General features: G+C 42.1%; 1 protein-coding gene across 1 annotated transcript; it reads right to left on the reverse strand.

Moving 5' to 3' along the window:
- Positions 1–596: 596 nt before the first annotated feature.
- On the reverse strand, positions 597–12,398 carry chadla (chondroadherin-like a; the record flags this gene model as incomplete). Its single annotated transcript, XM_079519775.1, has 10 exons — positions 597–888; positions 3,257–3,426; positions 3,690–4,042; positions 4,186–4,522; positions 5,288–5,553; positions 6,655–6,893; positions 7,661–7,806; positions 9,906–10,061; positions 10,748–10,942; positions 12,225–12,398. The coding sequence occupies 10 exons, from the start codon at positions 12,396–12,398 to the stop codon at positions 597–599; spliced, it is 2,328 nt and encodes a 775-aa protein (XP_079375901.1).
- Positions 12,399–14,250: the final 1,852 nt, after the last annotated feature.

Consider the following 14,250-nt stretch of genomic DNA (forward strand, 5'->3'; position numbering starts at 1 on the left):
TAACCATTACACCATAGAACCGTTGCAAACGCACAAAACCTTTTATCATTTATTAATGTATAAATAAGGGAATGCCCATATCGAGATTGTTTATTATATCGCAGTATTTACGTCCACGTTTTAAGAACGTGCATAGTGTTACAAACTTAAGAAAACACCATCACACAAAAACAAATCGCACATGTTCATGGCATGGTATGCTATCCAAAGCTGTTTCATAAACCTGCTGGCTGCTGCCATCTATTGTTAAGAAATGGCATTACAGACTGTATTTTGATTGATTGAATACTTTAGTCAGAAATGCAAACAGTATTTTCATTGTGGTCCGATGTATTCAATTCAACAACACGGCATACAAATATTCTGTTACTTGATAGTCATTTAGCTCATTTGAACTAAATGTTTTGATTAATTGAACAAGGTGGACCCTCTTGTAAACAAGTGTATATGCTTTATTGGGTCGTCCACTCACAGTTAACAGTCTTTGTATTGAGTTGTGCTTGAAATGTACTGTAATTCTGCAAACTGTTAATATATATATATTTCACTCAAAATCAATCAATCAAATTAAAGCACAAAAGATTACAACTATAGATCTAGATCTTCTTCTCCTTGTTGTTTTTGGTTAGCGGTGGTGGTGCTTTAGGGTTCTTGACTCTGTTGTTTTGGGGAGGCTTCCCTTTGGTCCTCCTGGCTGGCTTGGCTTTGACTGGAGAAATCTTTACGAGAGTGGGTTTGCGTTTATTGGGTTTTGGGGCCTTGATGACAGTTACTGGCTCCTTGTCTGGGCAGGACTTGGTTACGAGGTCATCCCGGATGCTTTGACCTCTGAGCTCAGGAGGGTGACCGCAGGTGGCTGTCACCTCCAGAGTTACATTCTCCATCCATCTGTGAGAAAGAGAGAAAGGAAGAGAGGGTGCAAGTTAAGTCAATAAGTCAGTATAAGCAGAGGTGGAATGGGTCAAAAATGTGGCCCTGACATTTGACCCAGACCGGCCCACCAATAACCGGCACGCATATCCGGCCCACTCCGTCGCACCGGCCCATTCATTGGTCGACCCACCGGGCCACCGGACAGAACGGGAACGGGAATTATGATGAATGGATTATGATGAATTCCCGTTCTGTTCTTTGGCTTTATAGAAGTGTATATTTGTACGTCTGTAAATGTTTTGATGAATTGAACAAGGTGGACCCTCTGTACTTGGTCCCCTCCTTTTCTCACTGTACACTAAATCCCTTGGCACTATCATCTCTGCTCACAATATATCCTATCACTGTTATGCCGATGACACACAACTGTTTCTATCCTTCCCCCCCTCTGCCACCCAGGTGGAAGAGCGCATCACTGCTTGCCTGGCTGACATCTCACAGTGGATGTCCTCCAACCACCTCAAGCTGAACCCAGACAAGACTGAGCTTCTCTTCTTCCCAGCTAAGTCCTGCCCGATGCGGGAGCTAACTATTTCCGTAGACAACGCCCTGGTAACGTCTGTCCCAACAGCCAGGAACCTTGGTGTTGTCCTGGACAGTCAGCTCTCGTTCAAAACTCACATCACAGCTGTCACTCGATCCTGTAGGTTCACACTCTATAACATACGACGAATTAGACCGTTCCTCACCCAGGAATCATCCCAGCTCCTAATCCAGACAACAGTCCTGTCAAAACTTGACTATTGTAACTCTCTCCTTACTGGCCTACCGGCATGTGCACTGAAGCCTCTCCAACTGATCCAAAATGCCGCAGCTCGCTTGGTCTTCAACCAGCCAAAATTCTCACATGTCTCCCCCCTGCTCCGCTCCCTGCACTGGCTCCCAGTCGCTGCCCGCACAGAATACAAAACTCTGATGTTGGCATTTAAAGCAACCAAAGGTATGGCTCCCCCATATCTTGCAAGCATGATTGAACCCTACAAACCCTCCCGCGCACTCAGATCAGCCAACGCAGGGAAGCTGGAAGTACCCTCACTAAAAACGCCGGGACAACGCTCCACACGTCCCAAACTCTTCTCCCTTCTGGCCCCAAAACTGTGGAATGCACTTCCCGTTGCAATCAGAACTGCAGCATCACTCCCGATCTTCCGCCGTAGTCTGAAAACCCACCTTTTCAGACTCCATCATGGCCCATAGCACTTACCCTACCCCCCTTAGACAGCACTTCTTAGACTTATATAGCATTTGAAACAGACTTATAGCATGTCATGTAGACAGCACAATAAGTGCATTGTATGTAGTCATAGCACTTCATAGTATATATGTACAGCATAGTATAGCATATATGTATAGTTTATATGTATAGTGTCATTATATAGATATGTTCTAGTTATAGTTTATATGTATAGTGTCATTATATAGATATGTTCTAGTCACGTTCTTAGCTTACGCATGTTTCGCGATAAATGCATTTTACATATGTGATGTATTCCCATGCTTTTTGTTCTTGCTTAATGTAAATCGCTCTGGATTAAGAGCGTCTGCTAAATGCCTAAATTGTAAATTGTAAATTGTTGCAAACAAGTGTAATGCTTTATTGGGTCGTCCACTCACAGTTAACAGTCTTTGTATTGAGTTGTGCTTGAATTGTACTGTAATAGGCCTATCTCACAGCCCGCTTTCCACGCCCACTTCCGGTAAATAGTGGTGTCTTTAACATTAGCATTTACACGTTTTTTTCTCTGGAGAATCTAAGTACATTTTCTAATGTAAAAATGTGACAGACCAATATTATTATGAAGCAAACAAGATGGTAAATCAGGCCGAACAGATAGAACAAACCTTACCTTGAGAAAACAAAAGTTGTAGACTTCTTAAATTACCTCTGTTAACATGTAGCGTCTATGGAGTGACGTCACGCTATCACCACTAACCCCGAAAGGGGGCGTATTAAGGGGGGCGGGGAAATTCTGTGAGATAGGCTTATTCTAAATATTTCAATCAATCAATCAATCAATCAATCAATCAAACATATGTCTGGTACGTCAAGTGGCCTGTGTCGGTAAGAAAGTAGATAGCAGGAAAACATAGACTGAGAATAATAATAATACATACATATGATTTATATAGCGCTTTTCAAGGTACTCAAAGTCGCTTTACAGGACAAAAGAATAAAAACAAATGTATTAGAAATACAAAAATACACTCAGTAGACTCTAGTTTTTAACAATTTTAACTAGTGTATTTTTACTACTAGAGACTAAGGGAGACTAACAGTCGTAATGTTGATTGGCCTGTAAGCCTCTTCAGGTGATATACTGACCTTCGTAGCAGCAGTAGCAGAGGACAGTCACACATTAGGGGGTTGTCCTGTAGGTTGACCATCTCCAGGCTGGTGAAAGGCCTTAGATCAGGAACGTCTTCTAGCTGGTTCCCTTGAATAGACAGAACCCTCAGGCCAGATTCCAGCCCTGCCAATGAGTCCCTGGACATCTAGTCATGTGAGAGAGTCAGTATACTGTTATTATGCCAGTCCATAGAAAGGAGAAATAGAAAAGAGAACGTTTTTGAGTTGAAGAGCGGAGGAGGGAGGGGGGGGGGGGGGGTGAATAGAGCAGAAGAGACAATGAAAGGAGGCGAGTCGGAGGAGAGCAGACTCGAGAGGTATGTTTCTCAGAATGTTTTGGATGAATCAGACTGTGTGAAACTGTGCACTGCACAGTATAATCCTCTGTGTTAAGTTTAGGGGTACTTAACTTCTCTATACCCATCTCCTCCATGTATAGCCTTCTCAAGCTGTTGGATATAGGTTGGAATGCATGTGGTCCCACCCAGCGCATTGCATTCCTTGATAGGTTCAACTCCTCCAGACTGGAAGCCTTGGACAGAGCTTTAGTGGGCACTTCGGTAAGCTTATTGGAATCCAGGTGAAGTGTTTCTAGGTAAGCAGAGTCCAGGGCATCGCTGGCGATGGCTGTTATGGTGTTATTGGTCAGGTAGAGCCCTCTGAGGTTGGGGCCCGATGAGGACAGCAAACCAGCAGGCTCTAGTTTGGAGATGGCATTTTTCTCCAGGTGTAACACAAACAAAGCAGGCAGGGTCACCAGAGCTACAGGACAGAAAGAGAGACAATACAAGACAGGCAGGAAGGAAGGCAGGAAGAAATACAGACAGACTAGTTTGTTTATATTCTATATCTTCTATATTTATTATTCTATATGTCTAGCCAGACCTGACTGAGTGGCAACTGACCTGATCCAGGAAACGTGGCCAGCCGGTTCCCTTCTATGTGTAGGTAAAGGAGACCAGGAGCTCCTGTGAACGTGTTAGGGCCCAGAGACGTGAGGTCATTGTCAGACAGATATAAGTAGACCAGACCTTTCATTCCCCGGAAAGCGCCACCATCGACCTCGTGGATTTGACAGAACTCCAGGTGAAGGGACACCACCTGGCCGGTGCCGGGGAAGCTGTTGCTGGGGAGGTGGTGGAAATGGTTGCTACGGAGGTCAAGGAGCTGGGTTTGGCGATGGAAGCCCCGTGGGACTTTGGTGTGACCGCGACCTTCACATGTGGCGTGGTGGGCTTCAACCTGAGAAAGATCATTATATTATATAAGTATTTCTACAACACAAAACCTGAAGTGCAAGGGGGTCGATCTGTCTGTCTGTCTGTCTTTCAGACAGACTGTCTGTCAGACAGACTGTCTGTCTGTCTGTCTGTCTGTTTGTCTGTCAAGGTAACATCAGCCCTCTGCAGAGCCATCGTTTTGGAATTTAATTTAATTAAAAAATCACACCCATGTGAAGTGAGGGGCGCTCTTATCATTATACATCATCATACATCATCTCATGAACAACTGAATTTATGTGATTGGTTAGCTGATTTGCTCGTCTACATACATATGACGTAAGTTTTCCCTTCATTGTCAATGGGATTTAATGTTTGTGTTGCCACAAATGTACGTCATATTTGAGGCACATATGACCTAATTTCTCCTTTCATTGTCAATGGCAAATATGAGACGTGTGGGGAAAAAAGCTGTATATAGGAAATATTTCAAAACAAAAATAGATATATACAAAATAAGTAATGCCCCTTGAGCAGATTGTTGAGGGCTGACTGGTGTAAAATTATGAAAATCAGTATAACTACCAACAGCAGACACTAATTTGCTTTACTTTACTGCATTGCGTCACTTTTTTTAAAAACATTTTCAGCAGTGACACTGTCATACAACACAGTAGTAATTATGCCTAATGACGTGAGTGCATGAGTGACTGACGCCTCATTTATTTTAATATAAATGCCGCTCATAGTGCGGCATTTATATTAATATAAATTAGGCGCCACTCACATCACAGTCACAGTTATGTGGGCACTTGGCTTTCTTCTTGGGCTTGACTGTGGGCAAGGCACTTTCTCTCTTGTCCTCTTGCTCATCAAACTCCTCCTTTAGCGTTTCTTCTCTGCTGCGGCAGCGCAGCTCCAAAGGCCCAACCGCCTCCAAGGGCTCATCTGAGAGATGAGCGGGCCCAGAGCAGGCCCCCAGCAGCTTCACACGACGGCGCTTGGCCCACAACTTCAAGGGCCTCATGAAGCAGTTACAATAGATGGGATTGCCTTTGAAAAACATCAAGAATAATATAGGTACTTGATGTCACTGTGCCAGATGTATTTTTCTTTTACAGAAATAAAAGTGAATTTAGCAAAAAGCTTACTTATAGTTACTTTACTCATACTTTAGAATAGATTTCATACACAATTTCAGAAAATGCTACAATACATTGGATTTATAAATATGTTGGTATATTATACCACTGTATAATAATATAATTTGTTTTTACAGAGCAAGAGAATCAAGAGGATTTATTTGTAACCGATACAAGCAGTGCAGTGCCAGTGTGGCACGGTCGGTCTGCAAGACTAAGTTAACAGAACCACAACAATAACACTAATAATAATACTGGATATGATATGAAAAAGAAAGTAAAATAGAACAAATACAATCAAGTTAATACTAATATAATGCAATTAAAAGTAATACTAATAAGGAATGAGATAGCAGATCTACAAGCTCATTGCGCGGCACCGAGTGCCGTGCTACGAGCTTGTAGGTCTGCTATTTTTTTTTAAATCATGAAAATGTAGTGCAAATCTTTGAATATATATTCTTTCAGAGCCAACGTTTTTAACTCAAATCTTTGCTTCTGGGGGGGTCGGCCCTGGAACAACATATTTTCAAATGGGGGTCGGCAGCCAATTACATAATCTTGGGGATCCTTGACATGAAATAGTTTGAGAATGACTGACACAGAAACATGGGTTTTTCAAAAAACTGTCAGGATTTAGAAAACATTTGTAGAATCGTCCTCAGGTCTAAATGGGTTAACACATTTATAGAATGTGCAATGTACTGTATGTGCAATAAAGCACGACCATGTATATACCATACATGCACTTTCTTTCCTTTTTTGTACTACTGATGTTTGTGCAAAACACTTTTGACAACTATTGCATTGTGGGTTTGAGCTGTCCTTTTTTGATGTCAATGATCAATCCAATGAAGTCACCTTAATTCAAGTGGCAGATGCCAAAAATAGTTTTTTATTTATTTAAATTGTATATTTTATGGGCATGTCATGTGGTCTACCTGCACAGCCTGTGTGATCTACTGGTAGATCACGATCTACCTTTTGGGCAGCCCTGCCATACATATATTACCAGTGAGGTTGAGTCGAGCCAGTTCCTTGGGGCCTGAGAGCGGCTCCAGGTAACGTAACTGGTTGTGGCTCAGGTCCAGATGGGAGAGAAGAGGAGCCTCGAACAGGGCAGAGTCTGAGAGGTCCTGGAGGGACATGTGGTCCAGGTAGAGGTGTGTGAGTTTTGCCATGGAGACCGACTCCTCCCCTAGGTAGGTCATGGGGTTGTAGCTCATGTCCAGGCGTGTGACCTCTGAAAGTCTTTAACAAACGCACAGAAACAAACGATAAAGCACGCATATCCACTGACTAAAAAACAGGGGCTGGAAATAACTTCAAAGTTTAAAGTGTAATATGTATAAGAGACCAATACATCTTGTCTTGAAATAATGCAAAAAGAGGTAACAGAGTTAACAATATGCTGGATTTGGGACATTATATATTTGGGACAACTATATAATGACAGTTGGTCTAATTATATTGTTTCACTGATGCCGCTAGGCCAGGTATATGCCCTGCCAGTTTTTTTTTTTTTTTCTGTAAACCTTTTTCTGTAAACTCTATACCTTCAGCTAATTAATTACTTGTGTATTGGAAACACAAACTCTTGATTCTAGATTATTCTAGCATTTGTCCTTCTAGACTCTAGAAGGACAAATGCTCCTTCACAATACAATACTTTATTTTGCTGTTTATTGCTGATAGTGTGACAATAAGTAAAATCATAATTGCACATTGACCATTATTTTTCTTTCCCCGCCGCGATGCGACGCATTGTGAGCTTGTAGATCTGCTATTTTTAAAATATGTTTTTATACATTTGAGAACTTGAAATGAGACAATGAGTACTTTCTACTTTTGGTACTTTCTAAAAATGTTATACCAATACTTTTGTACTCAAGTAAATCTGGACTAAATTCCAGACTTTTACATGTAACAGAGAACTAGTGTTTTACATTGCAGTATTGATACTACTTACTGTAGGTAAAACATTTGAGTGTTTTTTCCACCCCTGCTGTAGGCCCTACCTGCTCATGCACTGAGTGGGGAAGAACTGCAGCTCATTGTGCTCCAGGCTGAGGCGTTTCAGGGCGAACAGCCCAGCGAAGGCCTCCATGGCGAGGTTGTTGATAGAGTTGTGGCTGAGACGAAGCCACTTTATATTCTGCAGGCCCTGGAAGTAACATATGGGGTCAAGCACAACGGATAATAAACGTGGTGCATATGCAATATCTCTTTCTTGAGTTTGTGTTAAGAATAATTATTCAAGATATTGTATGAGTGTGAACCTGTGACAACCGCTCTGGTAAAACTCTGTTTTAGTTTGTTGTTATTCAGAGATGGATGGTTGATCTACATCAAAATGGATTCCTTTGTCTCTGCTATGCTGCTCCACAAGCAGTCATCTTTTGGTGGTGATGGTGATGGTGAGAAGCCTACTTGTATTTCACACAACAAGTAGGCTTAATAAATCCCATTTTGGCGAACTGAAAGAGCTCTAGCACTGTGCACTAAACACTCAAACACCAACTGGATAGGCCTACACTTGAAGCAGATCTAATATGTAGGCCATCACATCCAAGATGGCGCCGGTAGGCGTGACAGCCTACCGGTGAAGTCAGCCTTAACTCTTCTGTGCATCTCTCAACATTCCCATGCACTCATCTTCACATAATGGCTTCACACCATGACAATTCATACTGTATTGTACATGATATACACTACAGCACATAAATACTGTTATACATTGTATAAAAAGTAAACATGCATTCTAATAGGGACATGCCACTGCATGCACTTGACAAAGGCACTGCAGCTCGTCCCTGGGTGGGGTTTTTTTTTAGAACGAGGCAAATGCAGTGGACAAATGTCACCACAGTGATCAATACAGTATAACTATTTGTTAACTATCTTTAGTTGAATTAAAACCCCTTTTTGAGCTTGGATGTTGAGTGTTCTATATGTGATATATATCATATCCAGGGTGCAGGTGAGGAAGAACGTACTCTGTGGCTGTGCCAATGTAATGAACTACTGAAGGTAATGTTGATGTTCTTTCTTTTTAAGTGGTGCAACCACTTCCTTAAAGGGTAAGACCACTTTTGTAGAGGTTTGGGTTGTGTAGTTACCTTGCCATGATGTAACTCCAAATGTGGACAAGAAATCAAAAATAATTTCTCCAGTGATTAGAAATTGATAATTCAAAATATGCTCCTCGTTGACTTACATTGTACGCTGAAACAGCTCTCAAAGTCACTCTTTTAGTACGTAAACAAACACAAACAAAGTTGTTTCAGACAATATAGAGCAACACCAAAACTCATGTGGTTTTATTTCTTCATAAAAATGGTAACTTCCTGTTGATTTTACTATATGAAGATCTGGATCCGGATCCATGGATCCAGTCCGGGTTTTCTTCTGAATAAAAATGGACAAATCAACAGGAAGTTAACATTTTTATGAAGAAATAAAACCACATGAGTTTTGGTGTTGCTCTATATTGTATGAAACAACTTTGTTTGTGTTTGTTTACGTACTAAAAGAGTGACTTTGAGAGCTGTTTCAGCGTACAATGTAAGTCAATGAGGAGCATATTTTGAATTATCAATTTCTAATCACTGGAGAAATTATTTTTGATTTCTTGTCCACATTTGGAGTTACATCATGGCAAGGTAACTACACAACCCAAACCTCTACAAAAGTGGTCTTACCCTTTAAGTGACTATGTGTGTGGGTGGCTGGCTGGCTGGCTGGCTGGGTGGGTGGGTGGCTGGGTGCGTCTGAGCACGAAAACAGCATGGTTGTTTTTCACCACCTGTGCGCAACCTAACACACACACAAACACACGCACATATTAACTGTATATGTGGTGATTTCGGGTGTGCCAGTACAGTACAGTGACAGTACAGTACAGTGGAGGGTACAGTAGAGGGACCCCCACACGGTAACTCTCATTTCTCAACCGTTTTGGACACCGGGCGGCTCGCCGGAATCAGGCCGGCACCCTGGGTGCGTTCCTGTGGGTCTGGAACCCCCCCCCCCCCCCCCCCCCCCCCCGGGGACCCCCACACGGAGTTGCACCACTTACTTCACACGGGTGTGATTTTTTTATTATTATTATTATTATTATTATTATTAACTGTGTGTATATGTTTGTACATTTTTAGAGTGGTGTGTGTGTGTGTGTGTGTGTGTGTGTGTGTGTGTGTGTGTGTGTGTGTGTGTGTGTGTGTGTGTGTGTGTGTGTGTGTGTCCATCCATTCATCTGTATACCTGGAAGGCCATGTTGGGGATAAAAACCAGCTGGTTGTGAACGAGAGCCAGCATGTTGAGGAAGCCCAGTTGGGTGAAAGCCCCAGGCTGGATCTCCTCTATACGGTTATGGTCCAAATGCAGCTCCTTTAAGGAGGAGAGGCCATCAAAGGCCTCCTGTTGGGGTGAGGTGATGCAGTATACAGTAGGTGTGGACATAGACATTACATACAGGGACAGAATATTCCAGCACACAAGACATATAGAGTATAATTCTAGTAACAGGGGATGATAAAGTTGAGAATGTTTATAATGTTTATAATTAGGGATGCACGATTAATCGGTAGCATAATCGGAATTGGTCATATCGGCCATAAAAAAAAGCCATATCGGTATCAGAATGGTCTCAAAATAATACAGATTATTTCATCGGTTTTCACCAGCAAAAATGTTTTAATTTGTGTACTCATCTCATTCAGTTGTGAAAACAGACAAGACATAAAGTTGTGTTTTTTTGTTTAAAAAAAAAAGAAAATCAGATCTGTGTAAAGAATAATTGTCCCATATCTCTGGCAACTGCACTGACTTTCTGTTTAATAACAGAAACTCAGGGGCAGATTGGGTTAACAGGCTTTGGGCCAATAAGCCCCTATATGGCCTAGACTTGTTTCCATTGTGATCCTCGGTCAGAATCGGTATCGGCAGATATGACCCTGCAAATAATCGGCGATCGGTCATAATTTCATAATCGGTGCACCCCTATTCATAATAATTTAGGCAGATTAGCAGTTGTTTATATTATCCAAGTTAATTTCCAAAGTAAATAAAAGGCCTGGATGACGATGTCTCTCCATCTGTCTGACCTGATATAGGATCTCGATGTTGTTGTTGGCCAGGTTGAGAGAGACCAGGCGTCCCAGGTTTCGGAACGCTCCCTCCTTCACCTTCATGATGTTACTGCGCTGCAGGTTGAGGTGAGTGAGGTATGGAGTGTGCAGGAAGGCCCCCCTGGGCAGCACCTGTAGGTCATTGTTCCTGAGGTCTACTTTCACTGTGATCTAGAAGACGCAGGGACGTGAGAGGGCACTTTTGGACAAAAATAGCAGATCTACAAGCTCACAACGCGTCGCGCTGCGACGCGTTGAGAGCTTGTAGATCAGCTATTTTCGGGTCGCAACCCAGCCCTCTAGTGAAGATGCGGTGTAGGCCTATGACATTGGATTACAAAACAAATTTGTTTAACGCAAAATACTGTGTTCAAGTTCAGGAGACTTCGGGAAAAAAAGCAATTCTCCTGAATGCTGCCTTCTGGCATGTGGCATGGAATGGAGTAGCATTTTCATTTCTTTCACCCTAGTAAATTCTGCATTCGTGGTCTGGAAAGGGCAGTTGTTTTACAGACGGGTTAAAGGGCAGGGGCTGAAGCCCCCTTTGATGTGCACGTCCCTGAGAAGTGAGAAGACGGGTAAACGCAGGAGATGCAGAAAGAAAGACTAATTGTCTCTTTTGAAGACCAAGTCCCATGACCAGACAGTGGCCTTGTGGTTAGAGTGTCCGCCCTGAAACTGGGAGGTCAGGGTTCGATCCCCGGCCAGGTCATACCAAAGACTGTAAAAATGGGACCCAATGCCTCCCTGCTTGGCACTCAGCATCAATGGGTTGGATTGGGGGTCAAATCAACTAATGATTCCCGAGCGCGGCGCACGCTGCGGCTCACCGTTCCAAGAGATGGGTCAAATGCGGAGAACAAATTTCACTGCGGTAACATCTGTGACTAATCGTACGACTTTGACTTGACTTTGATGTCCATATACTGTACTGAACAGATACAGGTGATTCAAGGCTCCAATGATGAAAGTGCAAGGATGATCCGGGTTTTTAAAAATAAATGGGAAAGGTACAATATAAAGGCAAGGCAAGTCTAATTTATTTGCACGCGTTTGAACAATAAGGCAAGCCAAAGGGCTTTACACAACATTAACCCATTTTGGGGCGGGAACCCCTTTTGGTGTTAGCATTATGTTATGCTTTAGCTATTGAAAAATAGCAGATCTACAAGCTCATAGCGCGCCACCGAGTGGCGCGCTACGAGCTTGTAGGTCTGCTATTTTTGAAAAATCGAAGAACGACTGACATAGAAACATAGCTTTTTCAGAAAACTGTCAGGATGTAGAAGACATTTTTAGAATCTGATCTCAGGTCAAAATGGGTTAAGACATAAAAAGAGACACATCATAAAGGGACATTTGGAAACATTTAAATTAAATAAAACAGGAAAAAGAGAGAATAACAAAAACACAAGCAAAAAAACAAAAAAATAACAATATTATTTATCCTTACCTCATCTATGGTTGGTGGAACCTCAGTCAAGTTCTTGCCAATACAGGCGACAGTGAGTTTGGAGTTGTCACAGATACACGCCGGAGGACACTTTCCTGCTTCTACTGGCACGCTGTGCGCCAGGAGCATCAATGACACCGCAGCTCCAAGCAGTGACACCGTGAAGAAATGCATCTATGATGTCCAGGAAAACAAAGAGTTTACAAATGGCACCATGACCGGCGAGACTTTTAAATTGTTTTAGCATTCCCTAAAAAAATGTTTTCCCTTAAAAATAACTAGAGAAAGTTATTTAGATCAAAGCTGTGAATGTGAAGTGAATGTTATAGCCTATAAGCCTGTATTTGGTAGGTTATTGTTTCATTCCCATATTGAAATTCACCTTTCAAACTTAAAATGAATGTGCTTTGAAATATGTAAAAAATATATAAGGTCTGACTTCTGAAACTATTTTATAAAATTAGTTTGCAAAAAATACTACCATTAAAGTAAACCATGCATCACTCACCATATTGAAGAATCTCACGGTCTTGTCCGCTGTGCAATCATAGAACTGCATGAAATAGAATGTTTACAGGACAGGAGGCAGTTAAGAAGATGCAGTGTGGACTCCACTTGCAACATAACGGAGAGAATGGGCGCGTTCAACCACTTTGCGTCTTCACGCACAGGTTCGACTTGGCATATCTCAGCAGCTGTAGGCCACACATAGCTTTGGCAAATTCTTCCGCCGTGACCCCTAGTCCCCGTCTCCTCCTCGCGTCAAATTAACACCATGGCAATACAATTTCTGCCAGAAGTCAAATGTAGGCCTAAACAGAGAACGTTTGTGGCAATTAGGATTAGGAAATAAAGTACATTCAGGATATTGTGTTGTATTGTATAGGACCTATAGGTCACATACATTTCACAGTGTGAATTCCAATATTAGAAAAAAATAAATTCTTGCCCTGATGAAGACCAGTGAGGTCAAAACACGTTGGCAGTCGCCTTTTTAATTGAATAAAGGCTTCCCTCCTCTTTGTAACTTTGAGTGCCCGGATCCTCTCTTTATCTATGCAGGGCTTAAAGCCAAAAACAATCCCAAGACTGAAAATGTTTTTTTGCAAATCTGCACTGATCTCATTAAATGATGAATGAGATCCTCAGGACTGAAATCAGTCCCCAGGACTGAGAACTTTAAGCCCTGTATCTATGCCTTGATCCCGTTTTGATCTGTGTGAGCACCTTTTATCATCATTACTTTGATCTGTGTGAGCACATTTTATCATTACTTTTTGACATCTCCGTTGAGCACCTGGTTAGTTCCTCTTTTTCTCCTATTAGATGTATTGCTTTTGAAAACACATTACAACTTATGGAGATCTTATGGCTTATCCCCTAGCAAAATTACAAACTCATTTCGATTCTGAAACCTAGGGTTCATCATTTCAATAAAAACCAAACAGAATGGAAGGCCATGATGTTTATAGTCCCAGTAAAAACAAACCCGACCAGCAGACCTACAAGCTCATAGCGCGGCACTCGGTGCCGCGCTACGAGCTTGTAGATCTGCTGTCGGGTTTGCACCAGAACATTCACAAAGGCTTTCAGAAAAGGTTGAAAGCCTTATGAGTGCAAGACTTGCGGCCGTCATGACATCTCACTTCTATTTTGTAGCGATGATTGGCTTTAATCTCATTCTCTCCTCAAGAGGAACAAGTGCCCCAGCATATTGTCAAACAGCACTAGAGAAAACGGAACACACTAGTTCCAAGCTAAACTAAGTGTTGCACTGTGACGAATTGCGACCCAGTCACCCAGACCATTGGTTGATAAAACACCAACTTGTGTTGTCTGAAATATTCAAAGCATAAAAGTCACTGGATTGAATGCCTGGCAGTTGCAGGATATCAGTTGAATGGAACCAGCCTTTATTCTCTCACACACACACACACACACACACACACACAGAGAGAGAATAGTATTTTCTCCCCTTTTTACCTCCTACTGGCTATATAGAAGTGTATATTTGTACGTCTCGAAA

The sequence above is a fragment of the Electrona antarctica genome (genome assembly GCF_951216825.1).
Source record: "Electrona antarctica genome assembly, chromosome: 14".
NCBI classification, from domain to species: domain Eukaryota; kingdom Metazoa; phylum Chordata; class Actinopteri; order Myctophiformes; family Myctophidae; genus Electrona; species Electrona antarctica.